Source organism: Rutidosis leptorrhynchoides, chromosome 4, assembly GCF_046630445.1.
Source record: "Rutidosis leptorrhynchoides isolate AG116_Rl617_1_P2 chromosome 4, CSIRO_AGI_Rlap_v1, whole genome shotgun sequence".
In the NCBI taxonomy this organism is placed as follows: Eukaryota; Viridiplantae; Streptophyta; class Magnoliopsida; order Asterales; family Asteraceae; genus Rutidosis; species Rutidosis leptorrhynchoides.
In genome coordinates, this window is record NC_092336.1 from 51471068 (window position 1) to 51495686 (window position 24619).

The window sequence follows — 24619 nt, forward strand, 5'->3', positions numbered from 1 at the left end:
CCAAGAAGAAACGCCCGACGCAACGGACCAAAAATATCTAGTCTACTATGCACAAGAATATAATATAATATATATATAATTATATATAATTATATATTATATTATATATTATTATTATATTACGTCGGCAAGAAGAAAACAAACCAATTTGGCTGGATCCAGGGTGGCCATGCGACTCGCATGGCCAGAGGCACAAAATCCATGCGAGTCGCATGGAGTGAAAATGCTGGTCAGGTCCTATATAAAGCCAGTTTTCTGCCGAGTTTTAAAAACAGAAAATATATCTCTCTCTCTTATATACGATATATATATATATATATATATATAATTTATATTTTAATTTTAATTTTAATTTTAATTCTAATAATAAGGGTATGTTAGCGAATGTTGTAAGGGTATAAGTCGAAATTCTGTCCGTGTAACGCTACGCTATTTTTAATCATTGTAAGTTATGTTCAACCTTTTTATATTAATGTCTCGTAGCTAAGTTATTATTATGCTTATTTAAAACGAAGTAATCATGATGTTGGGCTAATTACTAAAATTGGGTAATTGGGCTTTGTACCATAATTGGGGTTTGGACAAAAGAACGACACTTGTGGAAATTAGACTATGGGCTATTAATGGGCTTTATATTTGTTTAACTAAATGAAAGTTTGTTAATGTTAATATAAAGATTTACAATTGGGCGTCCCTATAAATTACCATATACACTCGATCGGACACGATGGGCGGGGTATTTATATGTACGAATAATCGTTCATTTAACCGGACACGGGAATGGATTAATAACCACTAGAATAATTAAAACAGGGGTGAAATTACATTCAAGGGTAATTGGTGTAATTGTTAACAAAGTAGTAAAACCTTGGTTTACACGCAGTCGATAACCTGGTGTATTCATTAAACAAAGTATTAAAACCTTGTTACAATTCGAATCCCCAATTAGTTGGAATATTTAACTTCGGGTATAATAATAATTTGATGAGGACACTCGCACTTTATATTTATGACTGATGGACTGTTATGGACAAAAACCAGACGGACATATTGAATAATCCAGGACAAAGGACAATTAACCCATGGGCATAAAACTAAAATCAACACGTCAAACATCATGATTACGGAAGTTTAAATAAGCATAATTCTTTTATTTCATATTTAATTTCCTTTATTTTATATTTAATTGCACTTCTAATTATCGCACTTTTATTTATTGTTATTTAATCGCACTTTTATTTCTCGTACTTTTTAATTATCGCAATTTTATTTTATCGCATTTTTATTATTCGCAATTTCATTATCGTTATTTACTTTACGCTTTAATTTAAGTCTTGTATTTATTTAATATTTTACATTAGGTTTTAACTGTGACTAAAGTTTTAAAATCGACAAACCGGTCATTAAACGGTAAAAACCCCCCTTTATAATAATAATATTACTTATATTTGTATTTTTAATAAAAGTAAACTAATATAGCGTTGAGCTTTGTTTAAAGATTTCCCTGTGGAACGAACCGGACTTACTAAAAACTACACTACTGTACGATTAGGTACACTGCCTATAAGTGTTGTAGCAAGGTTTAAGTATATCCATTCTATAAATAAATAAATATCTTGTGTAAAATTGTATCGTATTTAATAGTTTTTCCTAGTAAAATATAAACTATTTTATATACACCTCGTACGACATCACGGAGCAAATTGTGGGACAATCGGATTTCATTACTATGGGCTCGCGTGGTTTGTTGTCTTTTCAAGGAAGAGTGTGGGTGCCTAAGATGGGTGATTACCGACAAGTGCTACTCGATGAAGCACATAAGTCAAAGTATTCCATTCATCCGGGCGCGACGAAAACGTATCTTGATTTAAGGAAGGATTATTGGTGGCCGGGCATGAAACGTGATGTTGTGAAGTATGTTGAGCAATGCGTCACGTGTTTACAAGTTAAGGCCGAGCACCAAAAGCCGTATGGTAAGTTACAACCGTTGGAAATCCTGAAATGGAAATGGGAGCACATTACCATGGATTTCATCACAAAGTTACCTAAAACGGCGAGAACCCAGTTTGATTCGATTTGGGTTATAGTTGATCGACTGACGAAGAGTGCTTTGTTTCTTCCCATTAAGGAAGCGATATCGTCAGAGACCTTGGCTAAGTTGTTTATCAAGGAAGTCATCTCTCGACACGGTGTTCCTATATCTATTATTTCGGATCGAGATACTCGCTTTACAACTCGGTTTTGGGAAAAGTTTCATGAAGATATGGGTACGCAATTGAAGTTGAGCACGGCGTATCATCCTCAAACGGACGGTCAAACCAAATGTACGAATCAAACATTGAAGGATATGTTACAGGCATGTATTATCGATTTTGGTGGTAGTTGGGATGAGCACTTACCTTTGGTGGAACTCTTGTACAATAATAGTTATCATACTAGTATTGGGATGCCACCTTATGAGATGCTTTATGGGTGTAGGTGTCGAATCCTGATTTGTTGGGGTGAAGTGGGACAAAAGGAAATCGGGGGTACCGATTTAGTTTTAGAGACGAATTGTAAGATTGATATGATTCGAGAGCATTTGAAGAAGGCTCAATATAGGCAAAAGTCGTATGCCGACAAACGTAGACGAACGATCGAATTTCAAGAAGGTGATATGGTGATGCTTAAGGTTTCACCATGGAAGGGGATTATTCGGTTTCGGAAACGAGGAAAGTTAGCTCCTCTGTTTATTGGGCCGTTTAAGGTTTTAGCTCATGTTGGTGAGGTCGCGTATCATTTGGAATTACCCGAAGAACTTGCGGGGATTCATAATACGTTTCACGTTTCTCATCTCTGAAAGTGTCTTGCGGATGATTCTTCATGGACGCCTTTAGACGAAATTGAGCTAAACAACAAGTTAGAATACGTTGAAGAGCCGATTGCTATACTTGATGAGAAGGTCAAAAGGTTGAGACATAAAGAGGTTAGGACTTTTAAAGTTCAATGGCGTCGGAGTAAGGGTTCCGAGTTTACTTGGGAGCCCGAAGAGTTTGTGTTGGTTTATCTTCCTTCTTGTCATGCGGCGTGGATCACGAGGACGCGCTTCGAATTTAAGTGGGGAAGAGTGGTAACACCCCGTTTTCCCATGCGCGTTTAAAGGTACGTACTTAATCAATAGTACGCTTATAACTTGTTCGTTATGTGATTAAATGAGCTACAGGGCTAGCTGTCGTATAAGTGTATATGTGTGTATATATATATATATATATATATATATATATATATATATATATATATATATATATATATATATATATATATATATATATATATATATATATATATATATATATATATATATGTTTGAATGCGTGCGTGAACGTGTTTATGAATGTGTCGCGTTGGCGTCGAGTCGTGTGAGACCTAAGGTCGAGGTTTAGATGTGCATAGGAAGGGTGAAAGATGTTGTGCTTGTTGTTTGAACCTTTGATTTATGTTAAATTGTCGAAGTGATCAGGAATAGGCCAATGTCGCTCCGCGAGGAAAGGGGCCGCGACGCGACAATCAAAGCAAATCCAGATCAGAACATGAGTTAAGAAGGGTCGTTTTTCCTTCTTTATGTCACGCCGTGATAAAGGAGCAGCGCCGCGGCACCTCTGCAGTTCTGACTCCGATTTATGCTCAAATTAAAAAGGATTTTAGGGGTAATTTGGACTTTTTGCATGTAGATCTGATGGGAGCTTTTAATATCAGCCACTTATCCTATATTTCTCATTTCTTTTCCATTTTCTTTCATAATTTCCTCTCAAAACTTAAAATCCACTTAGATTAAACTTGAGATTTGAAGAAGAAGTTTTGTGAATCAATCCTAAGATCAAGAATTAAAGTTGTTCTCCTTGCTATTAGCTACAAGAGGATAGTTTTGGTAAGTCTCAACTTTAAGTTTTGAGTTTTATTTAGCTTCTAGGGTTTGGTTCATATGGAACTTGTGTGACCCATTTGAGGGTTAAATGGGTGGATTTTGGGTTAGATTGTTGAAAGGAAACCCTAATTACCATAATCTAGGGTTTGGTCTAATGAAATGAGGTTTGTAAGTGTTAATGGTGTTGTAAGCATTAAAACACTTGTTTAAAGTTGAATGATGTTAATTGGGTCATGTTTGACTAAGCTTGCAAGTGTAAGTGTTAAAATGGGTCATATGAGTCAAAGTTGACCTAATTGGGTAAAATGGATATGAATTACCCTAGGTTGTGCTAGTTAATGTTAGTAGACTTTAAATCACTAGCTTTGGCGATTTAATATGAGTCTTGGCATTTAAGGGCGGTTTTGGGTGTGGTTGAGTCATTTAATGCGAATTGGGTCATTAAATGCTCAAAGTGTAAGTAATGTGGTAAATGCCATTAGTTGTGTATTGAATGTGTACCTATGTATTAAGTACTTTGCTCGAGGTATACGGAAGCATTTAAATCACCACCGAAGTGTTAAGGTGAGTGGAATAATTATATATGCATGTATATAATTTATTTACTTGTGAGGTATGGGTTAAAGTTCATTGTTGACGATACCATACCCTAGAGTATATTGTGTTGTTGATGAGGGTTTAAAGTTCATTGTTGATGATACCTCATACGTATGGAATTAAAGTTCGATGTTGACGATGCCATACGATTATTGTAGTGACGTTGATGAGGGTTTAAAGTTCGTTGTTGACGATACCTCATATGTGGGTTTAAAGTTCGGTGTTGACGATACCACATTAATATAGGCGAATGGGGTTTAAGTTCGATGTTGACGATACCATTCGTTGGGCTAGCCTTGGGATCTTGAGTACTATGGATGTTGTGAACATCATCGTTATACTTGTGTTTTAGCATATTGTATTGTTGTGTTATATGCTATTGTTATACTAGCCTTGTTATCGTGGTACTTAGCGTTATACATGTGAAAGGTATGCTAATTATTGTAACTAGTATGTATGCGGATTTGGTAAGTGTTTGCATGTAAATAGGTTATATATATGTATGTATAATTGTTGCACTCACTAAGCCTTGCTTACCCTCTCGTTGTTTACCATTTTATAGGTTCAGGCTTGGACAAGGGTAAGGGCATACGTTTGGACTAGTGGTCTCCCACTTATGTTGTCGGGGGGTACTTTTGGTGTTAGCTTTTTGAAGTTGGCCTAACGTTTTGGGTAGTTTAGCCCCAAATCATGCTCGAGTGTCGTTTGGATTATAAACTATCATTGTAGTGGGTCAAACTTGTATTAAACTTAATTAATGGCCTTCGTGCCTTTTGTAAACATTTAAATCTATGTACGTTTAAATGGAACTTGTGAAATGGTTTACATAATTAATTGGCGCGTAAATGTGTATTATATAAAAAAAATTTATCGTATGGAATATGGGTTGGGTTGTTTCATGATGCTCGTGGATTTTTTTTTTTTTTTTTTTTTTTTTTTTGAACCTTACAAGGCACAGATGATGTTTTCTGGAAAGTTTCGAGTATATCGAAAATGAAAATGTAAAATCAATTATGTAATTGAATAATACACTTTGTTTATTATGAAATGGAATTCATTAAGTTGAAACAGAGATTGTAGTTAACAATGGTTAAGTTGTTAAGGAAGGATGTACATCATTGCATATTAGTAATATGAACTAACTGAGTAGTACCTACCAGTTAAGATTCACACGTAATAGCTTAGTACGAAAAGATTTATTTTGATTTCAAAATTCATAAATATTAAATATACGTAAAATTTCTTCAGGGGAAATGAGTTAATACTTCATCGGTTATTGTTGCTGGTATTTCTTGGTAACTACGGTGCGTATGACGTTGATGCTCGTGGAACAGATTGTGAAGTTGAGGTTTGCGATGCGGATGTTGTTGGTGGTGGTAATGGTACTGTTGGTGTTGTTGTCGGTGATACTGTTGATGCCGGTGATGCTGCTGGTGCTTGTAACCTTTGCACCATATTCTCCAAAGCCACTACCCGAGCGCGAAGCTCGTTGACTTCTTCTACAACACCGGGATGATTGGCGGTTCAGACGAGCGGATGAATAAGATCCAGAATTTGAGATAGTATATTATCGTGACGAGATACTCTGGAAATGAGAGAGAAAATGGTGTCTCGAACAGGTTCGCCGATAAGTGCTTCAGGTTCTTCACCAAGAGGGCAATGTGGTGGATGGAAGGGATCGCCTTCTTCTTATCTCCAATAATTAAGTAGGCTACGAACCCATCCCCAATTCATCCAGAATAAGTGATGGCTGATTGGTTGATCCATTCCGGTTACACTGTCTTCGGAATTCAGGTGAATATCCATATCGGAATAGCTGTTGGAGTTTAAGGAATTTGAACTAGATACGGGATCCATCTTGTATAATTAGGGAGATGATTTTTGATATGAATTAGATTATAGAATTTAGTTTGGTATTCTTCAATACATAATTTACATATGTATATATAATACCAAATTCCATAAATCACGGAGAAATTTTCGGAAGATGTCAGGAAAAGTTTACAGTAACAGATACGCTAAGATATGAATTTTTGTCTATACACTATTTATGCAATAAATGCAGGAAAACGTGTCTAGACTTAAGAATGATAAACATGTAATTTACGACAAGAAATGATGAGCAAAACTTTTAACATGCAGACACGGTCGAAGTCCAGACTTACTAATGCATCCTAACAACTATCAGTTAGACACACTCATGCAATACCTGGTTAGCTAGGACCAACACTCTGATACCAACTGTGACGATCGCTTCAAATCCATATGGACGAATACGTCATTCATCGATTTCATTGCGAGGTATTTGACCTCTATATGATACGTTTTGTAAACATTGCATTCTTTTGAGAAGGCACACCATAAATGAATATTTAAATCAAATGTTTTCGACATCTGATGATTTCTACATATAGACAATCACCGTAAATAATAGTTTACAATAGTACTTCCGTTGACAATGCAGTCAAAATAAGATACATGGTGATGATTTGGTGAATGCAACGTTTCCTTGAAAAAAATATACCATAAGACTCCATGCACATAGCTTGTCTAACATATAAGCAAACGGCGGAAGACTTCTAGGGAACCTAAGAATAAACATGCTAACAAGTGTCAACACAAAGGTTGGTGAGTTCATAGTTTTAATGTATCGTATAATCTGTATATAAAGGTGGATCACAAGATTTCAGTTGTTTCATCCAGAAACGTTTATCAAAATATTCTACGAAATTGAGCACCCTGGTAACTAAACTTTAACGTTATAATAAGTACCCCCTGTTTTAACATACATGCAACCAACATGTACAGTACACGCAATCCAACATGTACTAAACTCAAATAGCATACGTCTATTTTATAGTTCAGGCTAGGGTTTCTATACCTAGAACAGATGGGGATGTCAAGCCCTATGGATCCATATACTACTACTCGCGCCCACCAGTTCTTATAACCGGCAGTTACTAGTTACCAAAGCTAAGGGATTTTCGCTTCAAACTCAGTATAGAATTTAGTATGTACTTGTATCCATTGTTTAAAATAAAGTGCATGTATTCTCAGTCCAAAAATATATATTGCAAAAGCATTTAAAAAGGGAGCAAATGAAACTCACCTTAGCAGCACATAAGGTCGTTCACCGAAATGTGACCGAAACTCGGAATGCAAAATAACCGTAGATCTCAACCTAGAGAACATATGTTGGTCAATAAATGTCTATCAAGCTAGGTCAGGTCATAGTGTATCACAATCCTAATGCTCGAGATCGACATACAAAAGTTATCCAAAGTAGTTTCAAAAAGTCAATTTTGACAATAGTTTAACAAAACGAGACGTACCTTATTTAAGGATTCATTTACTCGGTTGGTAATATTCAAAAATTCAATTTATCAATCTTATAAACAAGTTGTTTAAATATTAATTGCAAATTTAAAAGCTATTCCAATTAACGTCAATTATAATTCAGTTGATCATATCTTTTGATTCGTTCATCGAAATTACGCGATTTCTAAATGAAAAGTTATTGATTTTTCGCCAGCTTTCCAAAAACATGTATATCATATACCTTTTACCAGTAATATATGTATTTAATTCGTGATTCATTGTAAACTGTTTAATGATGAATTTATCCTACAAGCATGTATAAATATATATACTCGAGCACTAGACATAGATACACAATTAATATATAAAAGATAAGATATGAATGCTCACGTATCAATATTGTTATTCAATATTGCAGGAAAGTATGTAGACGCAACAGAGATGATAAACACTAGTTTGACTTGCGAACAATACCCATGAGCATTACCTATAACCTCCATAACTATAACCCATAGTTTCCTTAGCTCTATCCCGCTCGAAAATTCGTTTTGAAATAACTCGCTCATGACCTCGTCGTAGTATTTTTATGTGTATTATAGTAATAATACTAATAAAAAAAATGGATTATGGATATATGATTATGTGTGTATCCGATATAAAAATAAAAATAAAAATATTAAATATAATACGGAGAACATAGCATGTATGTGTGTTGTTTTTGTGTTCACCTAAACCAGAGATATATATACACATATGAATGAATGACGTGTGAAGAAAAAAAACAAACATCACAATGAATCCGTGACATCTTGTTGGTTTTATCTACCTAAAATGTTGACTACCTAATATGTGACTATATTCATCCGATATATAAATTGAAATGCAAATTTTGAACTCATGGTTTCTTTCACTTCCTTTCGGTACAGCATATCCAAAAGACACCAAAACTTTAATATAATAATAATATAATAATTACTCCATATGTCGATGAATTTTTAAAATTTTAAAAGTCGTATTTCTTAAATACTTCGGGGGTATATTATGTAACTTATAATTAATAATTTCTATCATGTCGCTTTCATGTGAATAGTAGATTAATTAATTTCGTTCCATTTATATGAATAGTAAATGAATTAATTTCGATTCAACTATTTAAGTTACATTGTTGTACATTGTGCTTTACAGCTTGTACATCTTTGATTTAATTTCGTTTCTCCTTATCATAAAACGTTTTCATAAAGTAAAATCATATCATATCAGGTTTCAGGTTTATAAATTACAGTTCATTCGTGAATTGTCGAGAACAGTCGAAGGGTAATTGAATAGTTCAAAATTTTGAGATTCAACTTCAAAGACTTTGCTTATCGTGTCGGAAACGTTAAAGATTAAGTTTAAATTTGGTCAGAAATTTTCGGGTCTTCACACAAAGCTAAGGAATTTTCGGTTCAAACTCGGTGTAGAATTTAAGTATGTACTTGTATCCATTATGTTTAAAATAAAGTGCATGTATTCTCAGCCCAAAAATATAGCTTGCAAAAGCAATTAAAAAGGGAGCATATGAAACTCACCTTAGCAGCACATAAGGTCATTCATCGAAATGTGACCGAAACTCGGAATGCAAAGTAATCATAGATTTCAACCTAGAGAATATATGTTGGTCAATAAATGTTTAACATGCTAGGTCGAGTCATAGTGTATCACAATCCTAATGCTCGAGATTGACATATAAAAGTTATCCAAAGTTGTTTCAAAAAGTCAATTTTGACAATAGTTCAACAAAACGAGACGTGTTTTATATAAGGATTCATTTACTCGGCTAGTAATATTCAAAAATCCAATTTATCAATCTTATAAACATGTTGTTTAAGTATTAATTGCAGATTCAAAAGCAATTCCAATTAACGTCAATTATAATTCATTTGACCATATCTTTTGATTCGTTCATCGAAATTACGAGATTTCTAAATGAAAAGTTATTGATTTTTCGCCAGCTTTTCAAAAACATGTATATCATATACCTTTTACCAATAATATATGTATTTAATTCGTGATTCATTGTAAACTGTTTAACTACGAAATTTAGCATACAAGCATGTACAAATATATATACTCGAGCACTAGACATAGATACACAATTAATATATAAAAGATAAGATATGAATGCTCACGAATCAATATTGTGATTCAATATTGCAGGAAAGTATGTAGACGCAACAGAGATGATAAACACTAGTTTGACATACGAGCAAAACCCTCAAACCATACCCATAACCTCCATAGCTATAACCCATAATTTCCTTAGCTCTATCCCGTTTGAAAAACCATTTTGAAAGTGACACGTTTATAACCTCGTCGTAGTATTTTATGTATAATACTAATAATAACGATATCTAAAAATACTAATAATAATAATAAGATTAATAATAATAATAATAATAATAATAATAATAATAATAATAATAATAATAATAATAATAATAATAATAATAATAATAATAATAAATATAATATAGAGGGAGTACGAGATAGATAGAAGTGAAGAATGAATCACAAAACAGAAATCGTTCGAATTTATAGCACTTGGCCTATCCCAGCCTTCCATGCGATCGCATGGGTCTAAGGCACAATGGCCATGCGATCGCATGGCCCCTTTTTCCAGCTCAGATTCATTTTATCGTGTAGCTAGTCGACATATTTAAATATTAATATAATATATATAATTTAAATTAATTAATTATATATTATATTATATTCCCGTGCATAGTTGATTTGTAATTTTTGTTCCGATAAGTCGTACGTCATCACGCGACTTATGTCCCGGTTCCGGTTTTTCGAATGTCCCTTCGTACGCTGAGAAAACTTGTACTTTACGTTTCGTGACTCGTACCTTTGCCAAAATATAGACTTAAATTATCAATAAACTATATCACTAGAATTGTAACTTATACACTTGAGTGTTTTGGTCATTTACTTCTATAAATCATCTTCTCGTTATCAAAGTATATATAGTTTTAAATCAAAACGTTTACAACCAAGTTAATATTATATTTTATCGTATTGTTAAATATATATTTTCAATATTAATAAACACGTTTTAAAATACATATCGCAAGTTATTCATATAACTAATTCCAACAGTTAATATTTCTTATTATTGTATGTGTTCAAATTACGTTATTTAAACAAACACTTTAACATTTATTTCGAATATCGTTAAAAATGAACGATTTTCCAAATCAATGTGGACCTCACAACAGAGACTCATAATAATATTATAATCCTTAAGGGACTCAATAAATATCTTTTAATTCAATCGTTTGGCATAATCTTTTAACTCCGTAGTTAAATATATCAATCAGATAATCAAACCAATAAGTTTAATGCACAGTATCATTTATTTAACACTTTGTTACGTTTTCAAGTTATAGTATATGTATCTATATAATTGTTCGCGAATCGTTGAGAACAATCGAAGGGTAATTGAATAGTTCAAAATTTTGAGATTCAATTTCATAGACTTTGCTTATCGTGTCGAACACATTAAATCATTTAAAGATAAAGTTTAAATTTGGTCAGAAATTTCCGGGTCGTCACAATATCCATGCTCAAGAATCGTTTCCTGTTAATAATCCGGCTAATACTAAACTCACTAAAAGTGCTAAGAGGAGTATTTTGAGGTAGAGGTGTGCATTATTTAGTTTCAAACCGAATAAACCGAATCTTGAATCGAATCCAAACAAAAAAAACCAAACCGAATTTTTTAAACGGTTTTCGGATCGATCGAAACCGAAACCGAATTTGTAATTCGGTTTTTGTTTTGGTTTTTGGTTTTGAATATTATAAATTTGGTTAACCGAAAACCGAATTAAAAACCGAATTCAAATTAATAACATATCAAAACATATTTATAATTATAATATTTATATATTTATATTATATTTGATGTATTATTACATTTTTATTAAATAATAAACATGCTATATACCCTGTATACTTAAAATTTATCCACAACCGTTATTCCTAATTTATACGTAAGTTTATGCTCGTTAAGATTTTTATTTTTAATGATTTTCGATTTTAACCGAAACTAAACCGAAATCAAATTCGGTTTTCAGTTCGGTTTTGGTTATGGTTTTGATATTTAAATTTGGTTTCGGTTTGGTTTTCGATTTTGATTTTATAAGTTTAAAAACCGAAAAACCAAAAACCGAACCGATGAACACCAATTTAAGGGCTAAAGCAGGTAACCTTGATAAGGAGCCATTTGATGTGGTGTCTCAAACTGTATCCGACGACGATGGTAGTTTAGATGGGCTCATAGATTCTGTTGCTATTTCGAAACCTTGCCCCCTACTTCTATTAATGCTAAACTTGTCAACCGTAATAAAGAAGTCGTTCGTTTAAAACATTACAATGAATTCCTTAGTGAAATGAGGCAATATGGCGAACCCCCAGCCCTCCCAATAAAAACCGCCAATGAGATTAGCATCTACACGAGAGCTCTCAGGGTCTTTGGACCGGGGTAGAATGGTTGGTCGATCGATGTCTATATTCCATATTCAATTTATTTGTATTCAAGAAACAAAGGATAAAGAGGTCTGTTCTCCTGTTTCAAACGAGATTTGGAAGCATAACTTATACAAAGGGGTTCAAGTTGGTGCAGTTGGAAGATCGGGTGGGTTGATTTCATTATAGCGCGACGATTTCTTTTGATCAATGCAGTATACGACCAACAATGGATTACTACTTATTTGGTGTACATACGCACCAATGTGTCCGTTTTAATCTTTAAAGTACTTGCTCCACAAATCTGAGTCTTTAAAGAACATTCTCTGGAATCAATTGGCGAGTTTGCTAAATGACTGAAATGGTCCTGCCTGTATGTTGGGGAATTTCAACTCATCCCGTTTTCCCAAAGAAAGATTAAGGGAGAATCAAGATGAAGTTAATATGCGACAAAATTGTGTCGGGCGTCCTTGTGGTTTACCTTAAAAGTTGTGGGGGTTCCAAAAGTATTAATTCATCTTGGGGGGTCCTAAAGGTATACTAAACTTTCTTGGGGGGTCCAAAACGTTAAATTAAACGTTACTGTGAGGGCTTTTTAGTAAATGACATATAACCCCCAATTGTTCTCAATAAAAATCCGTCGTATACCCCATTTGCAGACTTCAAACCCTAATTTCTAAACGAGTGCTTTTTTGACAATCAACATGGTAAATTGCTACTGTGGAAGACGTGCACTGGTTCAGTATTCGGATACACAAAGAAACCCTGGAAGACGTTTTTACAGCTGCTCTAACAAGGTATTGAACCCTCAATTACAAATGCCATTGAACGATTTTTTGCTTTATTGATATTGATTTAATTTGGGGTTTTTTAGTTGTACGATTGTAGGTTTTTTGAATGGATGGATCCACCTATGAATTCACGATTGATGAATGCAGAATCTCGAGCTTCTAGGTGGAAGTTAATAGCTATATGTAGCTAGATCGTGTTTATCTTTTATGTTATGTATTTCAATTAGTGTTTAAATTAGTGTTTAATTCCTATGTAGCTGGATCGTGTATGTAATGGCTTAAAAAAGCAGCTTTGGTTGACAGTTAACGCGATGTAATAACACTTATTTCAAGTGTTTCTTTTCTTTTGTGTTGTAGTGGATTAAGAATCTTGATAAAGTAATGGAATCTGGATAAATCAATTTTACTTCAAAAGCAAAAGCAATACATGACTGTAACCATTCATAAATCAAAAGCAAAAGCAAAAGCATGGCTGTAAAAGTTTACTTCAAAAGAAAAGGCAAAAGCAATAAATAATAGTTTACAATACATGGCTGTAAAATTCACCATTCAATACACTTCAAAAGCAAATAACCATTCAATACACTTCAATTACAATACATGGCTGTAACTAGTCAATAACCATTAAATACATTCGAAGTCATTACAAAAAGTTACATGGTTCATAAGTACATGTCAAGTCATTACAAAAGATACATTAACAAAAGCTTGTTAACAGCATACATTACAAAAGCTTGTTAACAAAAGCTAGTTAACAGTTTACAAACAAAAGTCATTACAAAATACCAAGTCATTACAAAAGATTGCTACAAAAGATTGTTAACTGCCATCTTGACTTCCACTTGTTAGATTTGACTAGGTTTGACTACCACTTTCCACATTTGACTTCCACCAGCTACATTTTTACTTCCACTTGGACATCCTCTTTTGTTATGCCCATATATTCCACAAGTTCCACATTTTATGCTCTTTCCCTTTCTAGACAACTTACCACCATTGTTAAGACTTTCCCTTTCCTCAAAACCTTTTATCCTATTTTTTTTTAGTCTACCAACTGAAGGTGTAAATAATGGTGGTAGTAATGGCAAAGAGATACTTGATTTAGGCCACAAAGATCTATCATTAAGTGGATTAATGGTGAAACAATATGCTCTGTTCCAGGTGTCTAAATAGTAAATAGGATCAAACCATCTCTCAAGTGGACCAACATCTTGTGAATTAGTTGCCATGTTCCAAAAGCATGCCACAGCATGCTTGCATGGTATCCCTGTGATTTCCCATTTCCTACAAGCACACCTTCTTTCCCCTATGTCAACTACACATTGTTCACCATGAAGTCCATTGACTTGATAAAGATTACTACCACTCCAAAGAACTCTGCATAGGTGAGCATCCTTCTTAATTGATTCAAACAGTTTTGTTGCACTTGGGGTCAGTGGTCCATTACATTTAGCAACTTTGTTTATCCCTGTGACTATCCTTTTCATTAGGTACTCTCTCACATACTCTAATGCAGTGATTATAGGCTTGTCTCTAGCATCAAGTAACCATCGATTTAAAACCTCACACATGTTATTCAATAGAACATCTGACTTTGCCCTTCCTGTATCATTTATACTCATCTTATTCAATTAATAAACATCAATAAACATCAAAGTATAATTATCCAAAGTAGATATATTTACCTGAAAAATGACTTTTTGCCCAACAGCTTGGAGGTATCTTACCTAAGTATGTGTGTGCAGCTACATTGAAACCTTTTAACTCAAGCATGGCCTTTTCAAAATAAGGAACAGTAGTGGCACTAGCACACTTCCACAGGAGTTGTTTATAAGCTGCACCCCTAAAACCTTTTGTCTTCATATTTTCATGAATGTGCCTTAAGCAAAACCTATGTTCAGCACACGGATACATCCTTGCAACAGCTTGAAGTAAACCCTAAAACATTACATAAGCAGTTGATATACAATTGATAAAACATTACATAAACAATTGATAAAGAATTGATAAACAATTGAAGTAAGTACCTTTTGTCTATCACTAATGAAAGTGAAGTTTGATTGTCTTGTTAACCCTAGATCATCACCCAAACACTCCAAAAACCAACTCCATGAGTTGTAATTTTCTTGCTCCACAATTGCATAAGCCACTGGATAGATACTGTTGTTTGAATCCAATCCTACTGCAGTCAATATATGTCCAGTTGCTGGTGGTTTCATGTGTGCACCATCCATTCCAAGTAGGTCTCTCCCCATTGCATTGAAGCCTTGTTTCAAAGGACCCAAACATATATATATTCTCTTAAAAACTCTAGTTGTTTCATCGGGATCACATGGTTCAGTTAAAATTTTAACTGTTGTACCTGGGTTGCATCTAATTAGTTCTAACCCATAACTTCTAATATTTGCATATTGGCTTTTGTAGCTACCTCTCATGTGATGACCCGGGAATTTCCGACCAAATTTAAACATAATCTTATATGATTCGACTCGATAAGCAAAGTCTATTAAACCGAATCTCATTATGTTTGAACTATTTCATGATAACATTTGACCTTTAACTATTTCCGACGATTCACGAACCTTTAATTGTAACTAAGAATGTAAATATAAATAATTATATATAAAACTAATTATATTAGTATTAATGAACTATTAAGTAATTTTGTTATTATAAAAGATAACATTTAATAACTAAAGATTTTCATTTTGAATATATATAGTATATTGTATATAAATGATTCAAACATATTTTACCAACGTTATCAAAATATTAAATGTACAATGTTATACTTTGTAGTTAATTGTTTAATATACATAATTAATCATCTACTCAACATTTAAAACATGATTTTATATATATGGTAGTATACATATATACATAAATATAACTATATATATATGATTTTATACATAATTATTATATTATGTATATGTAGAAATTTATAATATATCTATGATGAAATAATGTACTATTTTAATAAATATATATAATACTTACATATATAAAACATTTATATTTTTCATAATTACATACATAAGTATAATATAATTAGTATGTAAATAAATATTATAATATATTTATATTAAAATGCATAAATATATAATATTCAGTATATGTTACAATACATATTACATAATTATTAAATATTACATAATAATAGATGATATTAATAAATTAAATTTAAATACAAATATAGTTGTTGTAGTAATGTTATTTGTATCGTCAAATATCAATATTTGTATTCATAATATCACTTTATATCATATAAAGATGAAATTGGATGTATAAATTAGATTATTATTACTAATATTATTATTATCGATAAAATATTAATATTATCATAATTAGTATGGTATTATTATTATTATTATTATTATTATTATTATTATTATTATTATTATTATTATTATTATTATTATTATCATTTTTACAATTATTATTATCATTAATATTATATTTATCATTATTATTAATTTTATTAATATTATTAGATATTAATAGTATTGTTATTATATATTATTATTATTAATTAAAAAAAACAGTAGGGATCTATATTATACGCTTGACCTCTGTATCCTTTATCTCTATTATTATTATTATTATTTTTGTTTCTTTCCTGCTCCAAACTCGTGAACCTGTGTTGACATTTTCTCCATTTTTTATCAACCGATCTCTATTATTACAAAATGATTATGTATAATTGCAAATCAAATAAAAAGGAAATCCAATGGGATTAAAGAGCACAGCGATATTTTTTTTTTCTTCTTCTCTGCACGCTCCAATTTTTTTTTTCTCTTAATTCAATTTCGAATAAAGTTTCAAAATCTAAAAATGCAGAAAGGTTAGAAATCTTTCTTTGAATCTATCTGCAAACTCTCAACTCTCAAATCTTTATATCGATCTTGAATTTTGAAGTCAAAGTTTAGTTTAAAAAAAGTCAACAATTGTTCTTGAGACAAATTCGCGTTCGTGTATATGTTTCTGATCAAATTGACGATTCCAGTAGTTTTTATACATGTTTAGAAAACTATTTCGTGTTATAAACATTATCTATAATGTTATCTATTACGAAATCAATTTTTTTTGTTTTGTTCCAAGAACCGACGCTGCAGTAGGCCTTTAGTGTTTTTTTTTTTTATTTTAGAACCCAAATTATTTTTTTTCTGTAATGTTTTGAAGCTTTAAAAGGAACACTGATTTTTTTTTTTTTTTTTTTTTTGGTTATTGATGTTTTGTTGAATCCGTGAGACTTGTGGAGAAGAAGAGGAATAGAAGAAAAACAGTTTATATATAAAATTTAAATTCGATATTAGTACAGAGAATCAGAATTGGTGGGATGGTCGAGAGTGTTTGCGTGTGAGCATGTGGTCACGAGATCGAGTCCAGAGGACGGTAGTTTCTTTTTTTTTTTTGAAACTCTTTTCATGTGAGGTAGTTTTCTTTTCTAATTTTATTATTGTTATTATATATTAATTATTATTAGTATTATTATTATTATTGTGATTGTTTTGATTGTTATTGTTATTGTTATTATTAGTATCATACTTGTTATCATATTTGAAAGTATTATAGACATTACTATTATTATTATGATAGGTATTAATAATATTATTATTAGTAATAAACTTATCATTTTAGTATTTTATCATCATTAGGATTATGATTATCATTATTATTATTATGAAGGAAATAAAAATATATTATTATCATCAATATTAGAATTTGTACCGGTTTATAAATAATAGTATCATCAGTACATTTACAATTAATAATATCATATTTATCAGTATCATCATTAATATTTACTAGTATTATTATGATTATCATTTATCATTTTATAAATATTAGAACCCTTATTATTAACATAAGTATGGTATTAGTATTAATATTATTTTAGAGTTATTATTATTAGTATCATTAACAGTTATCATTTTCATTTTTTTTGCTATTAGTATTATCATTATTAATAAAATTATTATTATTATTAGTAAATCATTATTATCTAAATTATTATTTTAACAAATAAATCTTTTGTACACTATATATATACTTATGGTATATACTAGGATTGTATTAATAATTCACATAACAAACTAATAAAATTTCATAAATACAATACTAACCACAAATATATGTATATAAATATATTAATGTCACTATTTATATAAACGTAAATCATTATAGATATATATACATAAAATCGATATATATATATAAAATATAACTTAAAATATAATATAAGTATACGTTTTAAAATAAAGGTTAGAATAAATTCTACAAAACTATAATATATAAACAATACATATTAATAAATGAAATTTTGTAACTTACATTATACGTATTAATATATACACAATTGATATAGGTTCGTGAATCCGAGGCCAACCCTGCATTGTTCAATGACGTCATATGTATTTTTACTACAAAATACAGTATCGTGAGTTTCATTTGCCTTTGTACCCTTTATATTTTTGGGCTGAGAATACATGCGCAACTTTTATAACTGTTTTACGAAATTGACACAAGTACGTGAAACTACATTCTATGGTTGGATTATCGAAGTCGAATATGCCCCTTTTTATTAAGTCTGGTAATCTAAGAATTAGGGAACAGACACCCTAATTGACGCGAATCCTAAAGATAGATCTATCGGGCCCAACAAGCCCCATCCAAAGTACCGGATGTTTTAGTACTTCGAAATTTATATCATGTCCGAAGGAGGATCCCGGAATGATGGGGATATTCTTATATATGAATATTGTTAATGTCGGTTACCAGGTGTTCAATCCATATGAATGATATTTTTGTCTCTATGCATGGGACGTATGTTTATGAGAAATGGAAATCTGAAATCTTGTGGTCTATTAAAATGATGGAAACGATTGTTTAAGTTAAACTAATGAACTCACCAACCTTTTGGTTGACACTTTAAAGCATGTTTATTCTCAGGTACGAAAGAAATCTTCCGCTGTGTATTTGCTCATTTTATAGATATTACTTGGAGTCATTCATGGCATATTTCAAAAGACGTTGCATTCGAGTCGTCGAGTTCATCAAGATTATTATCAAGTCAATTATAGTTGGATATATTATGAAATGGTATGCATGCCTGTCAACTTTCGATGTAATGAAAGTTTGTCTTTTCAAAAACGAATGCAATGTTTGTAAAATGTATCATATAGAGGTCAAGTATCTCGCGATGTAATCAACTGTTGTGAATCGTTTATAATCGATATGGACTTCGTCCGGATGGATTAGGACGGGTCTTCACAGTTGGTATCAGAGCGGTGGTCTTAGCGAACCAGGTCTTGCATTAGTGAGTCTAACTGATAGTCGTTAGAATGCATTAATGAGTCTGGACTTCGACCGTGTTTGCATGTCAAAAGTTTTGCTTATCATTTAGTGTCGAAAAATTATTTGCTTACCATCCTTAAAGTCTAAGACACGTCTTACTGCCTTTATTGCATAGACAGTGTATAGTTAAATTCATATCTTAGCGTATCTGTTATTGTTACCTTTGCCTGACAGCTTCCGTAGATTCCTCCGTAGCTTATGGGATTTTAGTATTATATATGCATATGTAAATTATGTATTGCAGGGTACTAATCTACATCCTATAATCTATTTCTTATCGAAAATCCTTCATCTGATCGTACGAGATGAATCCCTCAACCAGTTCGAGTCCATCTGATTTCGATAGCTATTTCGATAGTTATTCCGACAGCTATTTCGATATGGATTTCCACTCGAGCTCCGAAAGCAGAGTAACCGGAATGAATCGATCAATTAGCCATCATCTATTCTGAATGAATTGGAGATGGGTTCGTAGTCGACTTAATCAATGGAAACGCGAAGAAGGCGATCATTTCCACTAACCAAATTCACCTCTTGACAATGGACCTAAAACGTTTACCGGCGAACCTGTTCGAGACACCATTTTCTCTCTCATTTCCAAAGTATCTCATCACGATCATATACTATCTCAGATTCTAAACCTCATTCATCCGCTCGTCCGAACCGACAATCATCCCGGTGTAATAGAAGAAGTTAACGAACTTCGCGCATAAGTTGTAGTCTTGGAAAATATGGTGCAAAACGTACCAGCTTCATCCAAATCACCGGCACCAACGGTACCACCACCAACCCAAATTTCAATATCACATGCCTCAACATCTCAATCTATACCTCGAGTATAATCATCATTCTACATGACATTCTACATCAGTTATCTTCGTTCGACATGGTGATTATGTAATCTCTAATGTTTTAGAGATTATTTATTCTAGTTCCAACTGAAAACTAAATGAGTTTAATATCATGTTAACTCATTAAATTCATGATTACATCTGAAGAAAATATATATGTATATATGTTTTTATAAAGATTGTAATTAAAAATTCTTTTGTACAAACTGTTAATAATAAAAATATTTTAACGGGTAGGTAATACCCGAGGAATATTTAAATTTCACATTAATAAGTTACACTGTATATTCTTCGAATCTGATTCAACAGTTATTCACTATCCTATTTACAACCACCGGGATACTTATCCGTTCACCAAAGAATAACTATTTTCATTCAAATTCAATTTCATATTTGAATTTTGACCTATCAGAATCCAACAAGTGGCATAATGAAGAAATAATGGACACAATAAAAATTGATTAGAAACAGACTAATTAACAATATTAAATTTTATTAAGAAACCACGCTAACAAAATCCTAGCTAACTGTTCCTAGCTAACTGTTAATTCCGTATTACATTTTATTTATCGCAATTTATTTATCGCAATTTATTTTATCGCAATTTATATTCTCGCAATTTTATTTATTGTCATTTAATTTCTGTTATTTACTTTACGCACTTTATTTATCGTCATTTAATTTCTGTTATTTATTTTACGCACTTTAAATATCGGGACACGTATACAAGGTTTTGACATATCATATCGACACATCTATATATATTATTTGGAATCACCATAGACACTCTATATGCAGTAATGATCGAGTTCTCTATACAGGGTTGAGGTTGATTCTATAATAATATATATACTTTGAGTTGTGATCGAGTCTGAGACATGTACACGGGTCACGATACGTATTAATTAATTCAAATATTATATATTAAACTATATATGAATGATTGCACTGTCAACTGTGGACTATCGACTGTGGACTAATAACATTGGACAATTAAAATGAAATAAAATATTGAATATAACATATGAAACTAAAAAATTCTTCAAGTTTGCCACTTGATTTCGTCTTAAACCTCATTTGTATCTTCACGATTACATTCTGCGTTCAAACCTTTCATGATTCTTGAAAACACCTCAATCGATAGGATGAATCAACCGCACTTCATCTACGGAAGGAAAGATTTATGCATATAGTTATGCACCTGAGAAACTCTCGGCAATTGAGTAAAAGTTCAACACGTAGCCGCGTCAGATCCTTTGGCATTTATTAACAAAAACAACTTTGCGATCCCTTTTCAAAATTAGCCAATTTTGTCACAACTCCAACAAGTCAACTTCGACTTTTCGTACGAAACAACCTTATTATAACGTTTATATATACGCGTGCTCTTTTATTGTTACCAGGTAACCTTTCATATTCCATCATATTACCATCAGCGTTTAATCATCTAAAAACACAATTCTCCTGAAACCACCTCGGATTAATAACCGATGATTCAGATATCATAGCATTAAATGCAGAGGAAACAGAAAAATGGTAGATGGTCTAAACGGACAAAAGTTTGATGATAAAGAAAGGAGTGTTAGGAACGCTCGATAGAAAATTGGGTATTGAAAAACAGATTGAGTTACCCATGAAGGAGACCAAGGACAAATACAAGGACCAAATCCTATATTCAAAGGATTCAGGTAATTCTGGATCCGTTGAAATCTTTAGAGAATATCTTGCTCCGAAGTCATGTTAAAATCTTGCGGAAAATCTTTCTCCATCAACCGTCGAACTTAGAAATTCCAAAATATCATCATCAATATCTTTGATATTTCTGAGGATATTTTCATAAATATTCTCGTCCGAAATTATATACCTCTTCGTGCTTCCTGTGTATCAATATATTGGAAACATTCAATAGAAAATATAGTACCGAAAAGCAGATTATGCGAAACTATGAAGAAAGCCGTGGATAAATCACAAAGAATAAGTTTGACTTCAAAGAATCCAAATAATTCAATGTCTGCTAAAGTCTATAGTGAATAACTTGCTCCTTACTCTAAACCCTTGCAGACAATAGTTTCTATCATCCTCTGATCTTAGATATTCTGAGATATTATCGTACCTTTCATTATAAATATCCTCCATATTTCTGGAGATATTTTTATAACTATTCTTATCTGAAATCATTAATCTTTTCGTGCTATCAGTATTACATCATATAGAAACTGTTAATTTCTATATTCTGTAAATTTTCAAGCTTAAAATATGAATGTTATTGTAGTAATGATGGGAACTGATGCATGAGTTAGTATAATATAATGACACTTGATCAACGTGATTATATTACAGTAAGTCATGCTGAGTTTCTAAATGAAACGTGATGATTCACAGATCATAACGTCATCATGTGCCATGTTACATAACTCTTTCATCCTACTTAACTCCGTAACAAATCAAGAAAATGTATTCTTGATGGTTCTATCTTCCGTGATGTTGATAAATTTGAAAATCAAATCGTGCTATCACGTTCCTTCATGCTTAGAACATTATAATCATTCGAAACTCTATATCTATAAATTCTGGACCATTATTCGCTTGACTTGAAGTCGGGAAGAGAAAACAAAAGCATAGAGCTTTGAAATATAAGGGAGAATATAAAGTCCGATAACAACACATAAATTACAAACCGTGTATATCAATGTTTATCGCAACATAAAGACACGGGAGAATTAAAAACATTATAATCCCGAGGGCGAAGTAGAAGAAAGCAGATTCCTCTGGTGGAAGTTGGAAAAGGAGAATGATTGTTGCGATAGTAAGGATGAGGACAAGGATCAGAACTGGATTAATCATTTTCAGAATCTTTTGGATGTATGAACTAAGAAAGAAAGTATAAGAATGGTGAGAATAATGGAAAGGAATAGCTTAATTTATACTGGAAATATCAGACGTAGTAATCGGGGCAGATCACCGTATTTAATTAAAGAGATCTTAATTTCCATAAATCCCGAAGAATCAGATTTTATAGATCTTCAAGATTTTCTTTAAACCCCTTAAATTCCGGAATTCAACCAAGGCAATGTCAAAAGTTAAGACGCGCCTTATTTTCTAAATTCAAACCTGACTACGTCAAAAGTTAAAAACAAATCTTTGTTTCTCATTTCATCCTTTTGTGAATAGCTTCATTCGCACTCTTCGAATAATTGAATTATTTTTATCCATATTACTCAATGATGATAAAACTCAAGTTATCAACTCATATTCGTCAGGAAAACATATTTATTGTTAGCTATGACGACCTCACTCAAATTTCGGGACGAAATTTCTTTAACGGGTAGGTACTGTGATGACCCGGGAATTTCCGACCAAATTTAAACATAATCTTATATGATTCGACTCGATAAGCAAAGTCTATTAAACCGAATCTCATTATGTTTGAACTATTTCATGATAACATTTGACCTTTAACTATTTCCGACGATTCACGAACCTTTAATTGTAACTAAGAATGTAAATATAAATAATTATATATAAAACTAATTATATTAGTATTAATGAACTATTAAGTAATTTTGTTATTATAAAAGATAACATTTAATAACTAAAGATTTTCATTTTGAATATATATAGTATATTGTATATAAATGATTCAAACATATTTTACCAACGTTATCAAAATATTAAATGTACAATGTTATACTTTGTAGTTAATTGTTTAATATACATAATTAATCATCTACTCAACATTTAAAACATGATTTTATATATATGGTAGTATACATATATACATAAATATAACTATATATATATGATTTTATACATAATTATTATATTATGTATATGTAGAAATTTATAATATATCTATGATGAAATAATGTACTATTTTAATAAATATATATAATACTTACATATATAAAACATTTATATTTTTCATAATTACATACATAAGTATAATATAATTAGTATGTAAATAAATATTATAATATATTTATATTAAAATGCATAAATATATAATATTCAGTATATGTTACAATACATATTACATAATTATTAAATATTACATAATAATAGATGATATTAATAAATTAAATTTAAATACAAATATAGTTGTTGTAGTAATGTTATTTGTATCGTCAAATATCAATATTTGTATTCATAATATCACTTTATATCATATAAAGATGAAATTGGATGTATAAATTAGATTATTATTACTAATATTATTATTATCGATAAAATATTAATATTATCATAATTAGTATGGTATTATTATTATTATTATTATTATTATTATTATTATTATT

General features: G+C 31.4%; 1 protein-coding gene across 1 annotated transcript; it reads right to left on the reverse strand.

The window, feature by feature from the left end:
• Positions 1-13961: 13961 nt before the first annotated feature.
• On the reverse strand, positions 13962-15371 carry LOC139840631 (uncharacterized). Its single transcript, XM_071830887.1, has 3 exons — positions 15144-15371; positions 14802-15054; positions 13962-14719 (listed from the first exon to the last, which is right to left on the reverse strand). Exons 1-3 carry the CDS (start codon positions 15369-15371, stop codon positions 13962-13964), a joined length of 1239 nt encoding a protein of 412 aa, XP_071686988.1.
• Positions 15372-24619: the final 9248 nt, after the last annotated feature.